This window comes from Marmota monax, unplaced genomic scaffold (assembly GCF_021218885.2).
Source record: "Marmota monax isolate L192 unplaced genomic scaffold, Marmota_monax_Labrador192_F-V1.1 WCK01_AAM20220418_F8-fsc00038, whole genome shotgun sequence".
Classification (NCBI taxonomy): Eukaryota; Metazoa; Chordata; class Mammalia; order Rodentia; family Sciuridae; genus Marmota; species Marmota monax.
This window is the reverse complement of record NW_026692498.1, coordinates 11,478,830-11,502,996: the sequence shown is the minus strand read 5'-3', so window position 1 is coordinate 11,502,996 and position 24,167 is coordinate 11,478,830. Positions and strand designations below refer to the sequence as shown.

The window sequence follows — 24,167 nt, the reverse complement described above, 5'->3', positions numbered from 1 at the left end:
ACGACTTCGGACGCGGGGGCGCTCTGGGGTTCGGGATCCGCGGGGCACTAGGACCCGGCGGGGCGGCGGGGGCAGCCCATGTGCTGCGCTGGGCTCCCTCCCTCCGCGCGGCTCCCGCTCCATTGTCTGGGAACTGCAGCCGCGGGCGGGCGGGCGGCCGGGCGGCAGCCGGGACCCAGCCGGCCAGCGCGGCCGGCGCCGAGCGGGCGCAGGAGATGCCGGGCCGGACCGCGGCCACCTGAGCCGGCCGCCTTGTCCCCGCCTTCGGTGGGCAGGAGGTGCGCCCCGATGGCTGGGCGCACGGCAGCGGCCCCCCGGGGGCCCTACGGTCCCTGGCTCTGCCTCCTGGTGGCCCTCGCCCTGGACGTCGTGAGAGGTCAGCGGGAGGGGAGGGGCGGGGCGGGGCGAGGGGCGGCCGAGCCGAGGCCGGGCGCGGGAGATGCCCGCGAGCAGGGGACCCTCGGGTCCTCGGACGAGCCCCAGAGCGCGGTCGCCGCGCAGCGTGCCCTGGGCTGGAGAGGTCCTGCCCCAGGAACCCGCCCCTGTGGCTTTCTTCACCTTACACCACCCGGCAACTCCTTCCTGACCCGCGACCTGCCTGGTCCTCACCCCACTGGTCCCCGCGCCGTCTGGGAGCGTTCCCTCCAGCCCCGGCATCTAATCCGGTGCCCCTTCCCGGGAAGCATCGGGGTCTCCAGCACTCACCAGTCTGCAATCCTAGGAGCTCCACTTGTGGTTCCCAGTCTCCTGCCTCCACCATGAACCTCCCCGACCCCCGACCCTGAATGGAAATCAGCCCCTTTGCCAGAGACCTAACCCTGCGAAATATGTCGCGCCCCGTCCCTGCCCCAAGGAGCTCTCTGACCTTGGAGTTGCCAGAGATGGCCCCATCCTTGCCTTCCTGAGCCTTCTTGGGTGTACCCACCATTGGGGGAAGGGACAGCAGCTCTCCTGTGCCTGGGCTGGGGGTCGGACTGTTCTTGGCATGGGCTGGGCAGAGAAGCCGTAACTGCGAGGCAAAGGGTACCATAGGGGAGTAGGGGACGGTGAGCGTGCTCTACCCGCCTTCCCCCACCGAGAGCGCCAGTCCGTGGGAGTCCGGCCGCAGAGCATCTTATAATTATGGAGGCAGTGGAGTGGGAGGTGGGCCAGAGTCCGAGAGCCACCCCCAGGGAGCAATAAATAGTCACCTGTTATTCTTAGGGGGCAGGGGTGGGGACTCCAGAGAGCCAGGAGGAGCATCTCTTGCAGGGAAGGGCCAGGAAGAAGGTTCCAATGAAGCTGTCCCCCACCCCCAGTCCAGCTATGGGTCTCAGAGGGAGCTGGCTCTGGGGCTGCTCTCAACCACCTGCTTCCCTCCCTGAGGGACCCAGTGGGAGCCCTAATAACCCCTCGCACAGGGAGAGGAGGAAAGCTTTGTCACATCCATTATTCACCAGTAGTAATCCCACTTCCAAACAGCACTCTGCAATTGACAAAGCACTCTCCTGTCCCCAGGGTGGCTAAATGTTCTTACCCATTCTATAGGTCAGGAAACTGAGGCTCCAGGCTGTAAATGATTGGCCCAAGTCATGGAAGCAGAGTGAGGGCTTAAAGTCAGGGCTGCAGGCTCCCAGGAAGGGGGGAATTCCAGAATGATAAGTCAATGCCCACAAGTGACGACAGGAAGATAACTAATTCAGAAGAGGCCATCAGGCCTGCAGCAGAGACTGGCGGGAAGGCAGATATCCAAGGAGGGCTTTTTGGCTCTGAAGGAGGGAGGCGCCACTAGTAGAGGAGTAGTGAAGCCCTCAGGACAGGCTGCTGCTGTGGAGAGTGCAGAGGTGGCAGAGATGCCACCACCGTAGCCTAGCCTGGGCTCAGTTTCCAGCTGTGAGACCATAGGTGGGGATCTTAGCCTCTCTGCCTCATTTTCTAAATCCACAAAATCAGCTTCAGAGTAATAGAACCTGATTCACAGAGTTATTATGGAAACTGAAAGAGCTCATTCATGTAAATTGCTCAAAAAAAGTACCGGTGTATGGTTAGTGTTCAAAAAATGTTCATCATCTTTAGCAGTACAGACAAATATGGGCTTAGTGGTCCTTTGTCTTCTGATGATTGAATATTCCATCTCCCTGGGTTCAAACTTTCCACCCTGCCCCTAGGGCACACAAGTGGCTTCACTGACCTCTGTGGCACTTCCCTGTCCCCAATCCTACTCTTACACTCTCAGACCCAGGTGGGACAGGGAAGAAGGCACAAGCTTGGAAAGATGTGTGGGTTGCCATGGTAACAATGTAGGGCAGGATTGCTGAGTCCAGCCAAGGACCCAGGGACAGAGAAAATAGAAAAAGTGTCTCTATTTTTACCAAGCTCACCTGGGCACCATCGTCCACCACCTGGGCACCATCGTCCACCACCTGGGCCCCATGTGGGGAGGGTCATACCCCAGAAATGCCCTGGCGGAAGACGCAGGTAGGTAGAGGCAAGAACAAGGAGGAGGAGACTGAGAAGGGGAAATGGAGAGAGGACGTCCAGGTCTGTGGAAAGTAGAGGAAGGAATGACCGGGAAGCTCCATCCAGTCGGGAATCTTGACCCCGGTTTTGTTACTGGCTGTCTGTGTGAGGGTCTTGGAGCTCCAGTTACCTCATCTGAGAAATGCAAAGATTCCCCCACATCCTGGGGCCATGGGGCATTTGGCCTGATCCTTCCTCCGCCACTCACCGCCATGGTGTCCCCGGAGAGTTCAGTTCAGCTCCTGCCAGTTCTGGAGCGGTCTCCATCTCTACCCCTCATTCCTCCTTAGTGGACTGTGACCAGGACTCTCTGGACCCCACCTACCTGCCAGCAGCCCTGGAGCTCCTCGATGCCCCTGAGCACTTTCGCGTGCAGCGGGTTGGCCACTATCCACCTGCCAACTCCTCTCTGGGCTCCCGTTCTGAGACCTTTCTGCTCCTGCAGCCCTGGCCCAGGGCTCAGCCGCTTCTCCGGGCCTCCTACCCGCCTTTTGCCACTCAACAGGTAAGGAGGGGCCAGGAACTTCCAGGCTCACAGGGCTCAGAGTCTGAGGTCTGCTGCATGGCTCAGGGGCTCTCCCCAGCCTCACCTGTGCTCCAGATGAAGAACCTGAGCCCCGTAGCGGTTCTCTCCTGCCAGGCTGGGATTAGAAGCCTGACATCTCAGCATCCCGGATCTCGCCCACCTCCGCCTCCTGCTCTGTTGAACCTTCCCATTCTTCCTCCAGGTAGTCCCTCCTCGGGTCACTGAGCCCCACCATCGGCCAGTCCCGTGGGACGTACGGGCTGTATCAGTGGAAATGGCTGTGACTCCAGCAGAGCCCCATGCGCGCGTCCTCTTCCACCTAAAGGGACAAGATTGGCCACCAGGGCCCAGCAGCCTGCCCTGTGCCAGGCTGCATGCCACTCACCCTGCGGGCACTGCCCACCGGGCATGCCGCTTCCAGGTGAGTAGGCTGGCCCTGCTGCTTGCTGTGCCAGCCTGCAGGTGGCCCCCAGGGTGGAACGGAAAAGGCTGAGCACATCTGGGCAGGTCGTGGGCCACCTGACTCCATTCCTTTTCTACTAGCTCTCAGTCCTGTGAAGGGGTTATTTGGGGCTCCTTAAGGAGTTCAGGTCATGTGTGTGATTTTGAGCAAATCTCTTAATCTCTCTGAGACTTAGTTTCTGCATCTGTAAAATGAGGTAACAATTCCCACTTCCTATGGAGTTGGAGCAAGGAATCAAGGAGACAATGTAGGAGTCACTTGTGGCGATTTCATAAGGCGCTACACTGAAACCCTCAGCATGTGTTTGCATTATTGTTTTTATGATTTTTATTTCTGCTATTTTGGAGCCTGGAGCAGGAACCCAGTGGAGAGCGGTCCTTCTCAGGCTTTCAGATTCTGAGAAGAGCACTGAGTTGTCTCTAGTGAGGGTGGTCCTGGGGCACTGGGATTGGCTCACTTTGGAATGAGACTGTTCCCAAAAGCAAAGAAGTCTGACCTGCACATGGGTGTGTTCTGAGACGTAGACCTGGTGTCCAGCTCCAGCAGGTTTCTAGTTTGCTGTCACCTGGGATGCGTCCCTGGCCCTGCCTTACATGTTATCCTCCAGTTGTTTTTTTCCTGCCGCGGGTGATAGGATTCTTCCTTCCACCCTGCCCTGGGCCAACCATAGCTACTTTGCCTTCGCAGCCATTGCTGGGTGCCTGCGTGGTGGAGCTGGAGTTCCCCTCTCACTGGTTCTCCCAGGGCTCCACCACCCGGGCACAGCTGGCCTACACGCTGGAGCCTGCAGCTGAGGGCCCTGGGGGCTGTGGCCCCGGCAGGGAGGAGGACCCTGGGGAGCAGGCCCTCTCAGTGGGTGATGTGGAGCTGCGCCCTGCGGACCCTCCACAGTACCAGGAGGTGCCTCTGGATGAGGCAGTGACTCTGCGGGTGCCTGATGTGCCAGTGCGGCCCGGCCAGCTCTTCAGTGCCACCCTCCTGCTTCGGCACAATTTCACAGCCAGCCTCCTGACTCTGCGGTGAGCAGGGGGCCCCTGGGGACAGTGGTGGGTAGGAACCTCTGCGGGAACAGTGAGCGGCTACATACAGTTCTTGGAGCCTTTGATGGAAACCTTGGCCTCTGCAAGACATGGGACCCCCAAATCCTCTTCAGGCAAAGAGCTACAGGCTCCTGTGATGGGCACAACCCTAATTTTGGAATTAGAAGTAGGAAGCATCCCCATTCCCTGGCACCTCCCTGAGACCCCCTGGTCCAGTGAGGCCAGCGTTGCCTGTGTTCTGGGGCAGCTCCAGGGTTCATGGAGGGAAGACAGGAAAGGCTTTGGACCTGGAAGCACACCTAGGGCTGCTCTGTGGCTCTGATGCTGCCCTGGGAGTATCTGCCCAGTTCTGTTCATCTGTAGGGCCTGCCGGCTAGGCTTGCTCAGGGCCTTTGGACAGAGCCTGCCCTTTCTTATAGAAGTTCCCATTCTTATGTCCTTTTCTGCAGGGAGATTCCCCCAGTGAAGCCTCCCCCCCCCCACACACACACCCCAATGCAGCTGACATGGACTTGGAGTGTGACTTGCCAACTCCCCATGCATCTGCCCCCCTGTCTCTCACACCCTTCTGTGCTCACTCACAACTCACTGAACAGATCTTTCTCCAACAATTACACTATGCCCAGTCCTGTGTCTCCACTCTGGAGGTACAAAGAGGTACAAGGCCCAGCCCCCATTTGGCCCAAAGGAGCCCCAGCGTTAGGGAAGGGAGCTGGATGGGTGTGAACTAGATGGGAAGGCACCAGGTGTGTCATTCATGCACGGATGGAGGATGAAGTGTTGTGGGTGGAGTAAGGGAAATTCATCCACCACTGGAAGAGCTTTCCAAACGAAATGGTATTTGAATTGCCGGAGGCTTTAAAGACTGAGCAGATGAGGCCAGAAGGGGTGGTGCAGGCTGAAGTACGGCCTGAGCCAAGGCCTGCAGTCGTTCATATGCACTGTGTACCTGGGGGTGAAGAAGTTTGGGGGTGACTAAAGCAGAGAGTGAAGGGGGAATGTCACAGCCCCAGGGAGGCTGGACCAGAGCCCGGAGGGGCTCGAATGCCAGGCTGAGATTGAGCCCATAGGCAATGGCAGTCATAAGTGATCTCAGAGTGGGGAGAATGTTCTGGTTTCCCACGTTCAGCGGAGCTCCTCTGGGGAGGATGGCCAAGAGAAGATGAAGTCTGGAGCCAGGAGACCAGGCAGGAGGCTGATGTCCTTAGCTTCTTGTCTACCCCGCTGTATCCAGTTGTCAGTTCAGCCCTCACATTGACAAACCAGACCTCTAACCTCTCACCAGGATCAAGGTGAAGAAGGGGCTACATGTGACAGCTGCCCGCCCAGCCCAGCCCACCCTCTGGACTGCCAAGCTGGACCGCTTCAAGGGCTCTAAGCACCACACCACGCTGATCACCTGTCACCGCACTGGGACCACAGGACCAGACTTCAGGTGGGCAGTTCCCCTCCCCCAGGGGCAGAGAGGGAGAGCTAGCCGTAGAGTGCTAGTGGGCAGACTTGGGAACCCAAGGGAGGAGGGCTGCATGCCCCCTCCGTACCCTCGCGTGAGCAGGCACAAGAACAAAGTGATAAGGAAGCAGCACAAGCAGTAGTGTAGTGTCGTTCATTCATGCATTTGGCAGGATTCATGCAGACCCAGCCACAGGCCAGGTCTAACTGCTCTCTGCGAGTCTTATTCCAGTAGTGCCAACCTATCCTGCCATCCAGGGTCAGCCTTCTCAGCCACTATCCACCCTCCAACCTCACCACATGGGCCCCTTTCTCTGGGCCATTAACATTCCCAAGAAAAGCCTAGCTGGAATTCTTAACATCTTATCCATGCCCTGACCCTAGCTGGGTCAAGGCCATGGGCTTTGTAGCCCCTGTTGGAATCCTGCTTCTGACACCTTTTGGAAAAATAACCTTGGATAAGCCAGTTCACATCCTCCGATCCTAGCCTCTGTTTCTTTGCTTGTAAAATAAGGGTAATAATCATCGCTTAGGTTTTGTGAAAATAAAAGACGGCATAACATAGCAAGCACCCAGGACAGCTCCTGGCACACGGGTGTTTGATTCAGAAGGGCCGTGAGGGTTATGATGCAAAGGATTTAGTGTTTACTGTCTGGTCCTGGGACTTGGAAGTGCAGTCCCTCCTTGGTGGAACTCATCGGGTACTTTATACCACCCCCAATGGCTATGGGAAGCTGAGGTCCAAGTGGAGGGGACAGGAAGGCAGGGGAGGCAGCAGGCATTCTGGGAGCTGGTTAAACAGCTGTATGGATCCTGAGAGGCCTAGAGTGGACAAGAACTTGGGCTCTGGAGCAAGGATGCTTGGCTTTGATCCCAGCCCCACCACTTTTTGCTATGTGATCTTAGGTGAGTTACATAACTTCTCCACCTCAGTTTCCTCATCTGTCAAAGAGGGATACTCATCGTGCCCGCCTCATGAGTACAGGAAGTGCCTGGCAGCTAGCAAGCACTCTGTTCCTCTCTTCTGGCTAGTAGCCCCCTTGAACTGTCCGAATTCCTGTGGGTGGACTTTATGGTGGAGAACGGCACTGGTGGAGGTGTGGCGGTCACTCGCCCCGTCACATGGCAGCTGGAGTACCCAGGCCAGGCCCCTGAAGCTGAGAAGGACAAAATGGTTTGGGAAATCCTGGTGTCAGAGCGGGACATAAGAGCCCTCATCCCACTGGCCAAGGTAAGGTGGCCTCTGTCTGTACCCAGCAAAGCTAGGAGCCAATCCTGGGAGCCCTGGAAACTGAGGGGCCTGGGGCTGAGCAACTTCTGCACCCCCAGACTGAGGAGCTGGTGAATACGGCACCACTGACTGGAGCGCCCCAACGTGTCCCTGTGCGCCTAGTCACTGTGGATAGCGGAGGAGCCCTGGTGGAGGTGACAGAGCACATCGGCTGTGAGTCGGCCAACACACAGGTCCTGCAGGTGAGTGGCAGGTGCCCACCTGTTTGAGTATACATTTTTGCGGGCACCAACATGCACACACTACTTACCTCTTTCCCCACTGGGACCCCAAGAGAACAGCTCTTCCAGAAACCTCATGCGTGGAACCACAGCTTCAAGATTTTTCTCCCAATCACCTTTCTCTAGAGTGAAGTGGGAGCTATGTGACCTCAACCTTAGTCACTTTTATGTCCATCAAGACACTAGTAACTAGTAACGGGCTGCACTGATAGAGCTGAGAACATGTCCTTTGGGATCAGGAAGTTTTCGTTTTAGACCCATTTTTTGTTATCAACTGTCTGTGTGATCATAGGCAGAGCTCTTAACCTCTCTTGGGTGGGACTGCTTCACCCTTCCACCTCTGCCCACCTAACTGAAGCTGGTTGCCTGGTAGCTCCAGCATCAAGGTCAGAGGCCAGCACTAATCAAGGGCCAAAGCTGTGAATTCAAACCCCTCTCTGCCAGGAGCAGGTCTCTGTTGTATCCAAATAGCCAATTTCTCCAGTTGAGCCCCCAGAGAGCTCAAGGAATGGCCCAGTTCCTCTCAAGAGGAATGGATCTTGGATGCAGAGCAAAATCTTCATAAACTAAGCACAGTGGCTCAACCAACAAGCCCATAGGAACACGCATTTGGGTGAAATACAGAATTGCCTTTCGTTTTCATGGTCTGGGGTCAGGGATGCGCTGTCTGGCCCACACTTGTTATTTATTCTTCTTAGCCTACCTTCCTGCCTCTACCCTTCCCCAGGTATCTGAGGCCTGTGATGCTGTCTTGGTGGCTGGCAAAGAGAGCCGGGGTGCCAGGGGCGTGCGCGTGGACTTCTGGTGGCGTCGGCTGCGGGCCTCCCTGCGGCTGACAGTGTGGGCCCCCTTGCTGCCCCTGCGCATTGAGCTGACTGACACCACCCTAGAGCAGATCCGCGGCTGGCGAGTCCCTGGCCCGACCGAAGGGTGAGTGTGGGCCTGCAGAAGCCGACTGGCCTTGGTGAAATCCTGCTGAGACTGAGTGTGCAGGGACCTAAGCTGGGTTCCGAAATACTGCTCATTGCTAGCATCTCCTTCCGCCCATCCTGCCCTAGACTGGACCTCTGACCACTTTATTTGAAATCAGACCACCCTCCACACTCCTCGCTGCCTCGCTAACCCCTGCAGCGCCCATCACTTCCTAATCTGCTCTCGGACATACTGATTCGCCACTCCTTCCACACTCTGCCCCCGGGGTTCATTGCTGTATCCTGGAAGCCTAAGATGGCTAATATGGAATAGCCTGTGGAGGAGGTGTCACCAGAACCCTCTGGAACCTAGCTCCCAGGTCTTGCAGAGTGAAAGCCCCTGAGTTCCACACGCATATTAGCCTCCATCGGAGCCTTTTTTTTCTTTCTTTCTTTTTTCTGCTGGGGACTGAACTCAGGGACTTGGGCATCATCCACACCCTCTTTATGCTCAGAGGCCTGCTCTGGGTTAGGTGTCAGGAGCTGGGAGCCTGGGAGGCAGGGAGGCGGGTCTTCGGTGGGTGGGGCCTCGCCCACCACCGGGGCGGGGTCCACCCTGACGCCCCGCCCCCAGGGCGCCGGAGTCGGAGGCTGCAGTGGCGGAGGAGGCTGAGCGACGAGCTCGCGGCTGCCGCCTGCAGTACCAGCGCGCAGGCGTGCGCTTCCTGGTGCCTTTCGTTGCCCATCCGCTGGACGGTGGCCGCCGCCTTACTCACCTGCTCGGCCCCGACTGGCTGCTGGACGTGACTCACCTCGTGGCGCCACACGCCCGCGTGCAGGACCCGCGTGTAGCCTCGCTGGAGGGCGGCCGCATCCTAGTGGGCCGGGAGCCCGGTGTCACCTCCATCGAGGTGAGCAGGCAAGGGATGCTGCAGAGCGGACCCCCTCAGAAAGGTGTGGGTGTTCACACGAGGCACACAGCAGGTGTGAAGAGTGTGGGAGGCGCCCGGCTGTGCCTGGGGAGAGCTGGTGGGCAGTCGATGCAGGAGCGCAGTGGGATAGAGTGAGAATGGGGTGACCATGCCATGGAAGTTCTTTAGGTATAAGAACCGTGGGGGCCAGGTCTCCACTGTCCCCTCGGTGTGGGATTGGGGTCTGGATACTTATACGGCCTAGAAGTTGGGGTGTTGAGCAGAGCAATCTGAGGATTCTGGAAGCGGAAATCAGATCCCTTTGGCTGGGGGCTGTGTAGGAGCCCCCCTTCTCCAGCTCCTTCCCACCCACAGGTGCGATCCCCGCTGTCTGACTCGATCCTGGGGGAGCAGGCACTGGCTGTGACGGAGGACAAGGTCTCGGTGCTGGAGCTGCAGGTGCAGCCAGTGATGGGCATCTCCCTGGCCCTGAGCCGTGGCACTGCCCACCCTGGAGAGGTCACTGCCACATGCTGGGCACAGTCAGCACTTCCTGCCCCAAAGCAGGTGATGGCTGGGAGTCAGGGGGATGAGGTGAAAACCTACAGGCAGGGACTCATGGCCGAGGAGGATGGGAGGGAGAGAGCCCTGGTACCTCGACCCCCTTACCTTAGGGATTTCAGAACAAGGACTGACTTCCCCATGGGGTACTGAGCTCTCTGCAGCTGGAAGCGATCAAGCTGTGGCTGGCTGGAGTGTAGCAGTGGGAGGTTCATTAGATGGCTCTGAGGACCCTCCCAAGGACAGAGACTCTGGGGCTGAGTGGCAGACAGGTGATTGACACACGTCCCCTCTCTCCCTGTGTTTTGTCTATCTGCCTGTGTCTCTGTTCTCTCTGATCTCTCTGTGTGGCCTGTCTCTGTGGGAGTGGTCTCTGTGTGCATGCGTGCCTGCCCTCGCGTGTCTCTGCCTGTGTCTGTGTGCCCTACAGGAGGTGGCCCTCTCCCTATGGCTGTCCTTTTCTGACCACACATTGGCCCCCGCTGAGCTCTATGACCGCCATGACCTGGGCTTGTCCGTCTCAACTGAGGAGGCTGGTGCAGTTGTGCCAGCCGAGGAGCAGAGTGCCCAGCTCGGGGTGGTGGTGAGTGGGGCAAGTGCAGAGGGGCTACCCCTGCATGTGGCTCTGCATCCACCAGAGCCCTGCCGCCGCGGCCGCCACCGTGTGCCCCTGGCCTCTGGCACTGCCTGGCTGGGGCTGCCCCCTGCGCCCACACCAGCCCCTGCCCTCCCATCCAGCCCTGCCCGAAGCCCGCCAGCCACAGAGGCCAGCATGGGGGGTGAACGGCAGGCGGCAGGCAGTGGCGGGGGCAGCGTCGTTGTGAGGGGCAAGTTTGAGCGGGTGGAGGAAGAGGCTGGAAAGGAGGACACCAAGGCTAGGGAGGAGGAGGAGGAGGAGGAAGAGATGGTTCCTGCCCCTCAGCGGGTCACCGATCTAGAGCTGGGCATGTACGCCCTGCTGGGAATCTTCTGTCTGGCCATCCTCATCTTCCTAGTCAATGGCGTGGTCTTCGTGCTGCGATACCAGCGCAAAGAGCCCCCAGACAGCGCCACTGATCCCGCCTCCCCCCAGCCTCACAACTGGGTCTGGCTGGGCACTGACCAGGAGGAACTGAGCCGCCAGCTGGACCTGCGGTCCCCTGGCCCACCCAAGGGGGAGGGGGGCTGCCCCTGTGAAAGTGGGGCCGGAGGGGAGGCCCCGACCCTGACCCCTGGCCCTCCGGGGGGCACCACCAGCTCCTCAAGCACCCTGACCCGCAAGGAAGCTGGGGGACGGCGGAAGCGAGTAGAGTTTGTGACGTTTGCGCCAGTGCCCCCTGCCCCGCTGCCTGAGGAGCCTGTAGGGGCCCCGGCTGTGCAGTCCATCCTGGTGGCAGGCGAGGAGGACATCCGCTGGGTGTGTGAGGACATGGGGCTCAAGGACCCCGAGGAGCTTCGTAACTACATGGAGAGAATCCGGGGCAGCTCCTGACCCTTCTCTGTCCTGCCAGGCCCAGCGTCGTCAGCCACCAGCTCAGGCAGCAGGGGTGGGTGGGGGTCCAACCAAGCCGCTTGCCTGTCCCTCCTGCTCCTTCTCTGGTGCTTGTTGATCCAAGTCCCCTGCCTGGTCCCCTGCGAGGACTCCCACCCTTCTCCCTGCCCCTTGTCATGGATCATGGTTGTGAGGAAGGGCTTATGCCCCTTATTTATGGGAACCATTTCATTCTAATGTTGGGTACAGAATAAACTGAGAAGGAAACCGCCGCGCGGGGACTGCTGTGCCGCTGTCTGCCCTTGGGGAGAAGTGCGGGCTTGGTGGGCTGTGCTCAGCCCCTGTCCCTGCTAGAACAGTTCTGGACGGATAGGCCCTGTCGTGCTCTCTCGTAGCGACGAGCGATCCAGATGAACAGGGTGGCCGTGACAGCCTGAATGCCAGCCAGCAGGAAGAAGTAGCGATCCATCTGGCAGTTGTTGATGTTCCCTGAGGAAGGAGGGGTTGGCATTTGTCAGGAAGGGCTCCTTGTCTTGCATCTGCTCCCTGCCATGTCCCCGCCCCCCGGCTGGCAGCTAAGGTAAAGCGGGCAATGGGTGCGATCCAGGGACCCTGGTAGAGAGCCCTCCAGGTCTGGCTCTCTCAGTGTCCCCTGGGGAGTCTCTAATTTCCCTCTGAGAAAAGTAACTGGCCGGAACGAGAGAGTTCCAGAAGCCCAGAGGAGCCTCGCAGGGCCACTGAGTTCAATGCTTCCTTCTGAACAGCTGGAGAAACCAAGGCCCACAGTGAGGCCACGTTGTGGGGGACTGGTCATGTTTGGGCTACAGCCCATTTCCCCCAACGCCAGCCCCCTGGTCCATTCTGCCTCAAAGCCCACAGCAGTCGCAGCTTCCTTCCCGCCCCTCCGTCCACCCGCTGCCGGGGAGACCTCCATACTCACCAAAGTCCTCAGGGCAATACATCCAGCCCCCTGGCAAGGACAGTAGTGCCACTAGGCTGGAGCCCAACAGGGAGCCCACCCCGGACAGGCAGAAGAAGATGCCCATGATGGCGCCCTGCATGGAGCGCGGGGCCTCCGAGTAGGCAAACTCCAGGCCTGTGGGGAGGAGAGGGAGGGGCTGAGGAGGAGCTCAGGTGCTCCTGCTTGGCCACCTGCCCCCTTCCACCAGCCTCTGCGGCTGTGATGGTGCTGGAGCCCCGGGGCCACCCTCCCATCTGCTCTGCTCATCACCATCTGGCCGATCACCTCCTTGCTGACCCCCTGCCCTGGACGCTGCACACACTGCCCCAAGAGCTCTGGCACCTGTCCTGCCCCTCCTATTTTAGGGATGACACCCCAAGATAGCGCCATCTGCACCCTCGACTCCCTGCCTTCGTCATTCCCTCTGCCTGTGAGGTCCTTTCTCCCACCTGCTGCATGCTGCCCGCCCCTCCCCCACACTACAGCACAGTCAGGGTTTATGATTCTCATGAATGTCCCCCACCCCAGCCTGAGTGAGCTCACAGGGTTGGCTTTATCTCTATGTCCCACCCCACACTTAGCAGAGGAGCCCACCCCAGGCTTGTGGCTCCAGCTCCCCGCCCAGTGCTTGTGAGAGAGACATGCGCGCATAATAGGGCAGGGTACTGTGGGCAGGGAGGACCCTTCTGCTCAGGAGCTTTGACATTGAGGTTCAGAATTGAAAGGGAAAAGGGAGACCGCCCAAGGCAGAGGGGATAACAACTGCAGACCTAGAAGGTGGGGGACATGGCCCTGGGGGACATGTGGAAAGTGGGTGTGGGAAGTGCTTTTTCACCTCCAAATTCCCAGGACCTATCACAGTGGCTGGCTCCAAGCCACTGCCTTCCTCAGTTCGGAAGTCCTGGGGCTATGCCCAAGGGCCCCGGCATGGAAGCATCAAAGGGCAGAGCCCAGCACAGGTGCAGGGCAGGAGAGGGGACTCAGGTACCTGGGATGCTGGCAAAAATCTCACTGATCCCAATGAGCAGGTACTGAGGGATCTGCCACCAGATGGACAGTGGGGCTGCGTAGTACAGGTCCTTTCCAATCAGCTGGGACACCGTCTCATTGTGGGAGATGTACTGTAAGCGCTCCATCTCAAGGACTCCTGGTGGGGGAGCAGAAGGAGAGTCCAGCCAGGCCCACCCCAAGCCCACCCACAGCAGGCTTCAGTGTGTGATGGGTGCTATTACATAACCAGTGATTGGTTGACTGGCCTGGAGGATGAGGAAGATGTGAGTTCGGACTCCTCTTTTTGCCTTGGCTGACGGGAAGCTCAGAGCTAGATTTGTACTTGGCAGCAATTACTCTCGCTTTTCAAGAGCCTGGGATGGCATTCTTGCAAATGAAGAAAGTGAAACTTGGGTTGAGCAACCAGCCCAGAATCACACAGCTGATAAGTAATCAGGGTTGGATCTGAGCTCCAGTATATCTGGTTTCAAAGCTGGCCTACTTTTCACAGTGTCACATGACTTCTGGATTGCAATGTTAAGTATTATGGGAGTGTTTCTAACCTGGCTTTTAAGTTTGTGTAATCTCTTTCCCTTCCTTGCCTGGAGGACAGCTGTGCTCTAGTGGAACAAACACTGAACAAGGAGTTAGGGGACATGGGTTCCAATCCTGGCCCTGCCACTGACTTGCTATATGACCTTGGACAAGTCACTTAACCTCTCTGAGACTCAGTTCCCTTGTGCAAGAAGCAGGAGTAAAATTCCCAGGATCATTAGGAGGATGGAATAGGAGAGAAAGCATTAAAGCACATAGCCAAAACTGAATCTAGCTTGATTTTCATATTTCAACATAATACTGTTTATTGAGCTTCAATTTCTTCAGCTTCACCTTGGGATCCAGTCACATTATAGGTGCTACGCAGACTCCATCGCCTCTAATCCTCACCACACCCAACTATGAAGGCAGAGCCTGGCCCCCCTCCAGGTCTCAATGCATTCCTATCCCTGCTTAGAAGGTGCAGCTTGGAGATGTGATGTAACTTCAGGATCACAGAACCCCTAGGTGAAAGGCTTCAGGTTGAGAAACAGCATGAAGCCTTCCTTACCTGACCCCTTTAGGTTTATTTTTACATTTTACTCATTGGTTGGTTGATTTTTGTGGTGTTGGGGATCAAACCCGGGATCTCACATGTCTGGTAGGCAAGTGCTGTCCCAGCCTAGCGTTTTACACACACACACACAGAGGCTTCAAATGCTTTTGAAATAGAAGAAGGAAGAGGATTTCTTTTTTTTTAAGTCCTGATTTGTCGCCAAGAGGCAGTGAGTGCATCTTTGAAAAATCTACTCCAACCCCCTCTCCACCCCACCCTTTTATTTTTTGCAGCACTGGGGATTGAACACAGGGGCACTGTACACAATAAGCTATATCCACAGCCCTTTTGATTTTGATTTTGAGACAGTCTTGCTAAGTTGACAAGGCTGGTCTCCTTGAACTTGTGATCCTTTGCCTCAGCGTCCTGAGTTGCTGGGGGTTGCAGGTATGCACCACCACACCCTGTGCATTATTCAGAGAAGTGGAAAAAAGGAGGAGGAGGAGGAGAAGAGGGGGAGGAAGAAAAGGAGGAGGGGGGAGGAGGAGGAGGATCATCATCATCATCATCATCATCATCATCCCTGCCTTCAAGGAGCCTATATCCCACTGGGGAAATAGTTGCTCTTCTCTCTGCTTGAGTTTACTCATCTGTCAAAATGAGAGAGGCGGATCAATGAGCAGGGTCTCTTTTAGCTTGACCTCCTGGGAGGCCACGGCTGACACCTGTGTGTGGGTGTGTTGGGGGGCACGTGGCCTGGGCCACAGCTTTAGCATGGTGGGGCAGCCCCTCCACCCACACCTCAGACAGACAAAGGCTGGATCTCAGCCCCATGCCCCTCCACATACCTGCTACAATGACGGAGGTGAAACCAAAGAACATCCCCAGAGCCATCTTCTGCAGAGCCGAGGGAAGCAGCCCCCGCCGCAGCAGGAAAGGATCAATCAAGTGATCCTTCAGAGGGACGAGGATCAGCACCACCACCACGTTGGCCAGCAGGAGCCAGGCTTCTGGAAACTGGGCAGGAGGCAGCCATGAAGGGCAGGCTAGCAGCACTGAAGGACTCCGGGCTGGACTCTCAGACCTCAGCTTCAAAAGGTCTCTGAGTAACCCAGGACCAGCCCCCTGCTCCCTCCAGAGCTCAAACTCCTCAGCTGTGTAACTAGGGGGCAGATTAGATCAGGGAGCCACAGCATGGAGCAGTGAAGGCTGACCGGAGCAGGATGCCTGGGCTGTGGCACAGGGTCACCCACCCTCCAGGTGCTTCCCCTGTATCCTGAGGGCGCCCTGCAGCTGGAGGAGGGGAGGACTAAGGGGCTTCCTTTCCCTTCTAGAGGCCGCTCCTGCTGCCTGAACCGGGGACTGAACATGCGCTTTGCCTCACCCTGTAGCCGCCGCCGCTGCTGCTCAGAGCCGGGGAGCTGTTGGCAGGGTTGGCTGGGAATATGTTGGGGATGTGGAGGTGGAGGCCTTGCAGGACGTAGGTGGACTGCATCTGTCAAGAGAGGCTGAGGGGAGGCTGGTGTGGAGCTCCTGGCTCCAGCCCCATGGGCTCCCAGGTGCTCCCAGGGAGGCCATTCCTCTGCAGCAGCACAGGGCCGCTGAGCAGCTGTCCGCTCCCCCAGCATCGGGGAGGAGGTCACCCCGGTCCCTTCCTTCTTGAGAGCCAGGTTCTCTGGCCAGTCCAGTACTTGCAGCCTTATCCCCAAGCCAGGGAACAACTGGTCCTGCTCAGAGTTGTGTCTCCAGGGAGCAGCCCAGAGTGGGGCTGGATAAATGTTTGTTGAAATGGGGAGGATAATGACATGGCTGACCCCACAGCAGGTTCTCCTCTGGCACTGAAGGCAAGCAGAGTCCTGCAGGTTGACGTGCACAGGAACTGCATAGGCACTGCCAACCTCAGAATGGCGCTGGACATAGCTGCAGGAGAGGCCCAGCACCCCGCCTCCTGCCACACCAGGCATTGTCTCTAGCTGCTACGAACCAAGAGGTCCAGGGGACTCCCCAAGAAGGGCGGGTTCAGGGGAGGGCTCAGGGGGCTCAGGGTAGCAGCTGATTACTAACCAACAGGACAACTGGTATGACCGAAAATAGCCATGGACACCCTCCCCGTGTCCCTGGTCTCATCATGGACACTCTCTGTGCCTCCCCTAAGTAGCAGGCTGGACTTGCATGACCCTGTCTTATGGGTTCCAATGAAGAGGCTATGAGGGCAACGACCCTATGGTCTGGGGATCAGGGGCTGGCTAGGCTGCTGTCCATACACACACACACACACACACACACACACACACACACACACACACCCTTGGAAGCGGCATGATGGTTGGGAGGCAGCAGCTTTCAAATCTGATCCCCACATCATCAGAGAAGCTTATTAAACAAGGTACTCCCCCCATACACAATTCTGTAGTCTGGGGTGGGGCTTGGGAATCTGTGCTTTTTAAAAAGCTCTACAGGAGATTCTAGGGTGCAACTAGGTAAGGAACCACAGTGGGTGTGCTTGACTCCCGAGCCTACCCCCAACCTGCAGTGGGGCCTTGGCAACCAACACACCCTCCCTGCCACCCACGCCCAGTTGGAGATCTGAATGCACAGAGCTAAAGAGCTGCTGGTCTGAGCCGCCCAGGGCACATGTCGGGCACTGGAGCCCAGAAGGGTGGGGCATCGAGTCAAGGAGCTGGGCCTCCTGCAATCACCTGGGGTGGGGCTTTAATCACTGGGATGGTACCATATCCGGCCCACAGCAGCTGGTGCATAGCAGCTACTCATTTTGCTCTGGCCCTTCCTGTAGGCCCTGGGCTTCTAAGATGACCAATGAGGACCTGGGGAGTCAGGGCCCCAGATCAAAAGGCAGGGGTGCCCACCTGGAAGTACACCATCCAGTAGGGCACCAGGGTCACCATTACAGGTAAGATCTTCATCAGCACCTGAAAGTTGGCAATGTCCTCTTCATGAGAAGGACCAGGCTGGGGATATCTGTGGTCAGGCAGCAGGTGGGCACCTTGAGCATCTCTGTGGGCCACAAGGACAGAAGATAAAATGGCAGCCATCATCATTCTCATTACCACGGCCACTGCTTTCACCTCGTCCACTATTCCCTAACAACCTAATCACCACTCACCACAGCCGTCACCTCAGCAGTCACCCCTTCGCCCCTCCACTCCCCTGTGGACATCGTCTTCACCACCAGCACAAGACCAGTGTCCTTACCATCATCATGGCCACTGAAACCATCTCTCCACCCAGGTTTCATTTCTGTCACTGTCACTTGTTTTCAGTGTTGGCACCACCACTGTTAATATTACCACTATTGTCTCTTTAGTAGCGAAGGTGGCCAATCATGTTACTCTCCATCTGTGGCCCCTTTGGGGCCAGAGGCGTGGCAAGCAGACTCTTAAGGGACTTTCTGGCTCACAGCATTGATTTGTCACGGGAACCAGGGAAGTCCCAAGACTCAGTGGCTGTCATGGATTTGACACCCAAATTCCCCTGTTACCATCCCCCAGGTCCATCCTCAAGAATGGGCTCAAGGGGGACTTAATATCCCATCCTACGTGACAAGGGTGAGAGTAGAGAGGCAGGAGTGAGGGAGCATGAGAAGCCTGGATAGATCCACACCCTGTACCTTTTGCCCTTTCCTCTTTGTCCTGAGAATTTCTGATTTCTTCTTGCCCCAAAGTCTTACAGCATCCTTTGAGATTCCCAAGGGGACACTACCAGTATGATTGTCTCCAAAAGTAGAAGCGCATACCAGTAATGCAATGCCACTCCTCCAACAGCTGATTCTGTCCCCTGCCACTGATTCCAGGCCAGCCTGTGACACTTTGACCAACAGAGCAAGGCAGAGTGATGCTCTGGGACAGCCAAACCCTCCAGGGCCTTAGGAAGACCCCAGAGCATCCACTTCCTGCCCTCTGGAGCATTCATTCTTGGAATACTCCCTCTTGCAACCTGGACCCCATGCTCTGAGGAGCTCAAACCACAAGACGGGGCCACATGAAGGGGAACTGAAGCTCAGTCCCAGTTGAGTTCCCAGCCCACGGTCATCATCAACTGCCAGCCACATAAATGAGTCATCTTGGATGAGCCCTTTCAAGTCCCCAAATGACTGTGACCCTGGTGACGTCAAACTTCCCTGTGGAGCTCGGTCACCCACAGAATTATGAGAGGGGGTGAAAAGGTTGTTGTTTAGGCCAGTGAGCTGTGAGGTGGTTTGTTAGGCAACGACAGATAACCAAACAACCAGACTCTTGGCACCTGGTGACTACAGTCACAGAACCTCTAGCAGTACAACAGGCTGCGGGGGACAAGCTCTTGACTTTTCCGTCTCGTTCTCACTGACAGGGGCTGTAACGGGCTCCGAGGTCTGCACACCCATGTGCTTAGCATAAGCAGTCAATTAAGGTAGGAAGGAGAGGGCAAAAGGAAGCCACTGGGCATGTGCAAAGCCCTGCAGAACCTCCCTCCCTTGGATGTCAGCCAATGGGGAGGTCGGGCGCGAGGTTGGCTGATTTAAGACAGTTAGACTTAATAACCGGGCAGCGTTGCCAATGCTGTCTTCGCCGCAGGGACCAACACCCTTGTCCCCAGCTGCATCACCAACATCACTGTCAAGACCATGACCATCCTCACAGGTTCCCCAGTCAGAAGGTCACCGATCATACCACTGTCACCACCACCACCTTGACCTTCACTGCCAGCCTCAGTCATGGTGGGTAGCTCTGGCCCCCTGCAGGGCAGGTCATCATAAAAGGCCATTTGCTGAACCTGAACCAGAATGTCTGTCAGTTAGGCCACGCCTCCCCAGAAGGGGACCTCCTTTCCCAGACGTCCCTTCTTACCTGGCAGCATGTCGGTGCCACAGCCAGGGGCAGCAGTTCTGGAGGGCAAGCTTAAGCATGGAGGACACTTGGCTGCCCGTGGGGGGCTTGGAGATAAAGACAGGGGAGGCAAAGAGGAAGATGAAGAAGGCCAGGCCCACACAGCCCACGGGGATGCTGTAGCCCACCAGGAAGCTGATGTTCTGCTGGATGAAGGACCCCACCAGCAGCGAGAACACGGCCCCCAGGTTGATGCTCCAATAAAGCCAGTTGAAGAAGCGGCGGGTGGCATCGCGGCCAAGATCCATCACCTGCCAGCCAGCCAGGGGTAAGAGTGGGGTCAGGGAGGTCCAGGGGCACCATCTGTCCCTGTGCCTCTCTCTCCCCCAAGGGCACTTCCTGGGTCAGTGGGTGGGCACTTCCTAATCTCTGATCACTATACACATGCTCAATTAAATATTTGTTGAAACAGTGAGCAAATCTTTCTTTGGGGAGCCACTTGTTTGATCAGAACATTTTGGCACAGCTGTTTTTACATGCCCATGACACACATTGCTTTTTTTTATTGTCACTAAGTAGTACACCCAACAGATGTCACTTCATTCACTTCTGGTTGATTTATCCCTTTGCCTTTGACTGAGAAACCTACGCTATGCGTTACTTTTATAATCAGAAAAAAAGCCAATAAAGATCTCAGTTGTGTTCCACACGATTAAATATGATGTATGCATAATACTAAAAGAATAGTTCAAAAAAAATGAGAATTTCCTCATCACTTTGGAGGTGCAGAGACTGTTTTGTGGCCCATCCCTGTGCCCAACTAGCCTCTGTTTTATACCCAATCAAACAAGATTGGTATAATCAGGGAAGGTGGAGGGGGTCTTTGGACATGGCCCCAAGAGCAGGTTCTGACCGGGTAAAAATAATTTTTTTCAGGCCCACAAGCAAGGGTGGGTGGGCAGGAAATCCAAATCTATGCAGATTTAGATCAATCTGCAACAGTTAGGCACAGGCCTGCTTCCGGTCTGCTGGCTTGGATCAGTGACACTGGCTGTCCTGTCCTACCTGCTAGAACCTGGTGCCAGATTCTGATTCAGCGGGTCTGGGACATGGCCTAGCAACTGCATTTCTCAAAAACAGTGAAGACTGGGGTCATTTCTCAGGATAAATGATTCTCCACTTTGTTAAACCACCCACCCATTCAAACACCACCACCCTAGTCTCAGAATCCTGTACTGTCCTTCTACCCAGGGGACACATATTTCTACTAGCTAAGAAGATTGTGTCAAGCTATACTTTCTGTACTTCCAGTGGGGAAAAGATAAATATTTTGCACCCTGTCTAAATGCAGAATCATAATCCATACAAATGTGCTTAAAATTGCATTTCCCTGGAGATTCCAAGGGGACTTCCTAGTGATGGGGAGGGAGGGACATGCTAACTCATTAGAATCTTTGCTCTGGACTTTCAAATGGAAAACTGAGTAAGTCCCATTATGAGCAGCCACTTCCATTTATTAATTGGAAATAAATGAATATGACAATGGTAACTCTAAGAGGAAGACCAGGCAGCCCATTCAGGATATAAATGAGTTCTTCCAGAAGGAGCAGACACTTTGTCGAGAATGATGGATGGCCCTTTCTGAAATCAGCAAGTGTGTTAAATGCAACTCCTGGGTATAGCTGTCTGCCAGATGGTGCCAGCCCTTCCCACCCCAGGTCTCCTGACTGACTGTTCCCCTGAATCCTGAAGCTGCCTCCTCAGTGCTCCGTTGCACCCACTCCTGTCAGCCCATCCATCTCTACATTGAGGCAGAACCATTTGTAATCCAGTGATGTCCATCCTCTCCTCACCAGTGTTTCTGCCCTGTCTTGGGTTCGGGTCTTAGTTCTATGCCAGCTTTCCAGTCCAGCCTCCTTCTGCTCAAAGTTCATGCTCAGTAAGTATGGGGATGCACAGGAACCACTGTCCCTTTGGATGCCATGGGAGGCTCTATTCAGTGGCCTGGCCCCTGGGGGACCAATTCTGCCACTAGGATAAAGGAGACGATGGGCACTGGATGTCTGAGGTCTTTGGAGGTCAAGGGGCCAGGGAATGGGATAAGGTAGCTGGGGGTAGGTGGGTAGTGGGATGTCAACAAAAGAGCAGAATTAGGGAAGATGGGAAGTTCTTATTCACAAGTGTTGGGGCTTTGAGTCTGAAGAAGGGGGAGAGGGACAGGGATACCCAGAGGGCACCGAGTGTCCCATCATCAAAGGAATCTAAATGGGTTGTACAAGTGACTCCTTCGCAAGGACACCAGACATGGTGCTGGGCGCTGGATTGTGGATACCAGCTGGATAAAATGATTCATTTTTAAAATGTCCCCTTTGTAAATGCAATTAAAGAATACTTGAAAAACTAGAGTCAAGGTGGGTGGGGAGCACAATTAGCCCAGTGGCCTGATCACACTGCTGTTGAAATCCGTTTCCAGGTCCCCCCTATGGCTGACACCTGGTGTTTTCACGTGGCTGTTCGCAGTCTGTCTCTGTGGCTCTGCGTGCTGCCCCTGTTCGTTCACACTGTACATGTTGTTTTAATAATACCCCACATTAGTTCAAATTATTGTCTCAGGTCCTACTGAGCAGAGCTGCCAAAATATGGCCATGTTTTAAAGCACTTACTCATTTAGCAAATAGTTATCGAATTTCTTTTACACACCACACTCTGTCCAAGGAAGAATGAAGAAAGGCTCAGAGGTTGAGATACATGCCCAACTGTCCCCTGCTGCTGAGGGGCAGAGCCAGGATCTGAACAAGTCAGCCTGACAGTCTCTGGCACTGTTGACAGGAAAAGCCTGGCTGGTCCCTGCCCCAGTGCCCAGATCCCTAGAACACAGAGATGGGGCTCACAGTGGGGCCTGAGGTCCAGCTGCCCATGTCCTGCTTCTTGACTGCTCTTTATGTCATCTTTCATAAGCTGATTAAACCCTGAGGTCTCAGAGTCCTTATCTGTAAAATGGGCATGATAATACTACCTACCTCCTGGGTAGTTAAGAGGGTTGAGTTAAAACATTGAAAGTGTTTAGCTTGGGGCCTGGGACATGGCTCAAAGAAGGCCAACTGTGGTCACTCCTATTGTTGTCATAGATCTTCCAGGGCCAGCATCCCCTCTTCTTTCAAATAAGGAAGCTGGCCCAGAAAGGAGAAGTGGTGCGTCTGAGGTCACACTAGCCTCCTGGCTACGATCTCAGCCCCCACGGAGTTGCTTTTCTTCAATCCCCTGGGCTTCCCGTTGGTGGGCCTTCCTGCCACTCACCTGGTCGCCCCCGAAAGAGGTGAGGCTGCTTCTCACGGAGCTGGCAGCCAGGGCGAGCAGCAGCAGTGTGGCGTAGAGGGTGGGCGCGCAGTAGGGGCTGGGCAGGGCGTGCTGGCAGTCAGAAGAGGGGCAGGAGGGTCCCAGCGGCCACTCGGGCATCTCTCCGCAGAAGGAGCTGCGGCCATCTGGGATGGAGGTGGCGAGCAGCAGGCACGAGGCGGCCAGGTAGAGTAGCAGGCTGATGGTGACGACGCGGTGGCGGCCCAGGTACACGTCCGCCAACCAGCCTCCCACGGGCGCCAGCAGGTAGGAGGCGCCCAGGAAGACGAGCGCGGCGAGCGACGCCTGCTCGCCCGCCCAGTTGAAGTTCCCGCTGTTGAGGTACAGCACGAGGTTGGCGGCGACGCCGAAGAAAGCGGCGCGCTCCAGCATCGCCACCAGCAGCACCGCTGTCGCCGCCGCCCGCCGCCACCGTCGGGGACCCCGCGCGCCGCGCGCCAGCAGCGGCCGGCGCTCCCCAGGATTGCGGGACTGCTCCGCGGGGCGCGGCCCGGGCATCCTGGGCGCCCGCCTGGGCCCCGGGCCTCGCCCTCCTTTCTAGCCCTCTAACCCCACTTCCCCGTCCTGTCTTCCTCTCTACCCCTCCGTTCACTCCTCCACCTCCTCCTCCCTTCTCCCCTTCCCACTCCCAGCTCCTCCTCGCTCTGCTGTCCTCCCCAGAGGTCTCCCCGGGCCCTGTCCTCTCCTTCCTGCACCCTGACCCTGTCTCCCCTTCCTTTCAACCCTTCCTCTCCACCTCGCTGCCCCTCCCCCTCTTTCCTGCTGGTCTCCCCGGTTGGCTGGTCTTCCTTAACTGTGGTCCCCTCCCCCTATGACACCTGGGCCTCACTACCCTCCCCCCGGCCCAGCCGCCCCTGTGGGCTCCTCCACGCCCTTGTCCCCAGACTGCCTCCCCTCCTCCCCCAATCCCTTCTGACTCTCCCTCCAGCTCAGCCTCTGTCCCCCTCTCTGCTTCTTAAGAAATTCTGGGCTTCCCTCCTTCCCCTTTCTCTCGGCAGCTAGCTGCGTTTGTCACATGGTATTTAGGAGAAATGAAAGCTTGGGTCACAAGGCCCCTGCCCACCCAGCTTTCTAAAAATCTCCTCTGCCTATGACCCTCACCCCACCTCCGCTAGCCTCCCCAGAGTCTGGAGGGCTACTTTCTGTCTTTCACTTTCGTTTCTCAACAGGATTTCACTTCTGCTGCATCCCCTTCCAATCAGAATCCAAGGCTGGACTGATGGACCCGGACAGGCCATCCCGCAGCGTTTGGTCCACCCACCCACTTCAGAGACGCAGAGACTGAGCCCCAGGAGGAGATGGGGAAAGGAGTGAGCCATGACCAGGTTCCTGGCAACAGAAGGCAGGGTAAACCTCTGCCCCTGGGTCCTGGGTGACAGGGGAAGCTCTGGTCGTGCAATTCAGATTGTGCAAATGCTCTTCTGAGGAAGGAAGTGGGGACACCTTCCAGAAGCCAAAGACTCCATACAGTACCCACAAGTGAGTCGAGATTGAAAAGGGCACTGAGCTCAGACTCAATCACAGTGAGTCCCCTACTTTAAAGCCCTCCTGCCTATTTCTGAGAGCAAGAACCTGTCCCCATCCTGACCTACAAACCCAG

General features: G+C 56.6%; 2 protein-coding genes across 5 annotated transcripts; one reads left to right on the top strand and one right to left on the bottom strand.

Moving 5' to 3' along the window:
* The first annotated feature begins 196 nt into the window (after positions 1 to 196).
* On the top strand, positions 197 to 11,618 carry Tmem132a (transmembrane protein 132A). Of its 2 annotated transcripts, none has more exons than XM_046445639.2 (11): positions 197 to 376; positions 2,790 to 3,004; positions 3,228 to 3,446; positions 4,176 to 4,507; positions 5,814 to 5,963; positions 7,016 to 7,211; positions 7,310 to 7,453; positions 8,220 to 8,422; positions 9,038 to 9,314; positions 9,690 to 9,881; positions 10,306 to 11,618. In XM_046445639.2, exons 1-11 carry the CDS (start codon positions 289 to 291, stop codon positions 11,344 to 11,346), a joined length of 3,057 nt encoding a protein of 1,018 aa, XP_046301595.1. In that variant the 5' UTR covers positions 197 to 288; the 3' UTR covers positions 11,347 to 11,618. The 2 variants fall into 2 exon arrangements, with proteins under 2 accessions (XP_046301595.1, XP_046301594.1); XM_046445638.2 differs by having other exon boundaries at positions 7,013 to 7,211.
* On the bottom strand, positions 11,534 to 23,366 carry Slc15a3 (solute carrier family 15 member 3). Of its 3 annotated transcripts, XM_046445640.2 has the most exons (8): positions 22,508 to 23,349; positions 19,232 to 19,521; positions 17,255 to 17,402; positions 15,772 to 15,882; positions 15,236 to 15,404; positions 13,296 to 13,454; positions 12,287 to 12,442; positions 11,534 to 11,835 (listed from the first exon to the last, which is right to left on the bottom strand). In XM_046445640.2, exons 1-8 carry the CDS (start codon positions 23,063 to 23,065, stop codon positions 11,681 to 11,683), a joined length of 1,746 nt encoding a protein of 581 aa, XP_046301596.1. In that variant the 5' UTR covers positions 23,066 to 23,349; the 3' UTR covers positions 11,534 to 11,680. The 3 variants fall into 3 exon arrangements, with proteins under 3 accessions (XP_046301596.1, XP_046301597.1, XP_058435566.1); XM_046445641.2 differs by lacking the exon at positions 15,772 to 15,882 and having other exon boundaries at positions 22,508 to 23,353; XM_058579583.1 differs by lacking the exons at positions 11,534 to 11,835; positions 12,287 to 12,442; positions 13,296 to 13,454 and adding an exon at positions 14,124 to 14,851 and having other exon boundaries at positions 22,508 to 23,366.
* Between the last annotated feature and the right edge of the window lie 801 nt (positions 23,367 to 24,167).

What these genes read in the sequence shown, in the direction of transcription:
- Tmem132a (XM_046445638.2), top strand. Translation starts at nt 289, where the DNA reads ATGGCTGGGCGCACGGCAGCGGCCCCCCGGGGGCCCTACGGTCCCTGG. An exon ending in CCAACACACAGGTCCTGCAG is followed by an intron (nt 7,454 to 8,219) that starts GTGAGTGGCAGG and finishes ACCCTTCCCCAG; the next exon opens with GTATCTGAGGCCTGTGATGC. An exon ending in CACTTCCTGCCCCAAAGCAG is followed by an intron (nt 9,882 to 10,305) that starts GTGATGGCTGGG and finishes TGTGCCCTACAG; the next exon opens with GAGGTGGCCCTCTCCCTATG.
- Slc15a3 (XM_046445640.2), bottom strand. Translation starts at nt 23,065, where the DNA reads ATGCCCGGGCCGCGCCCCGCGGAGCAGTCCCGCAATCCTGGGGAGCGC. An exon ending in CCTCTTTCGGGGGCGACCAG is followed by an intron (nt 19,522 to 22,507) that starts GTGAGTGGCAGG and finishes GCTGGCTGGCAG; the next exon opens with GTGATGGATCTTGGCCGCGA. An exon ending in GCAGCGGCGGCGGCTACAGG is followed by an intron (nt 15,405 to 15,771) that starts GTGAGGCAAAGC and finishes CCTCCTGCCCAG; the next exon opens with TTTCCAGAAGCCTGGCTCCT.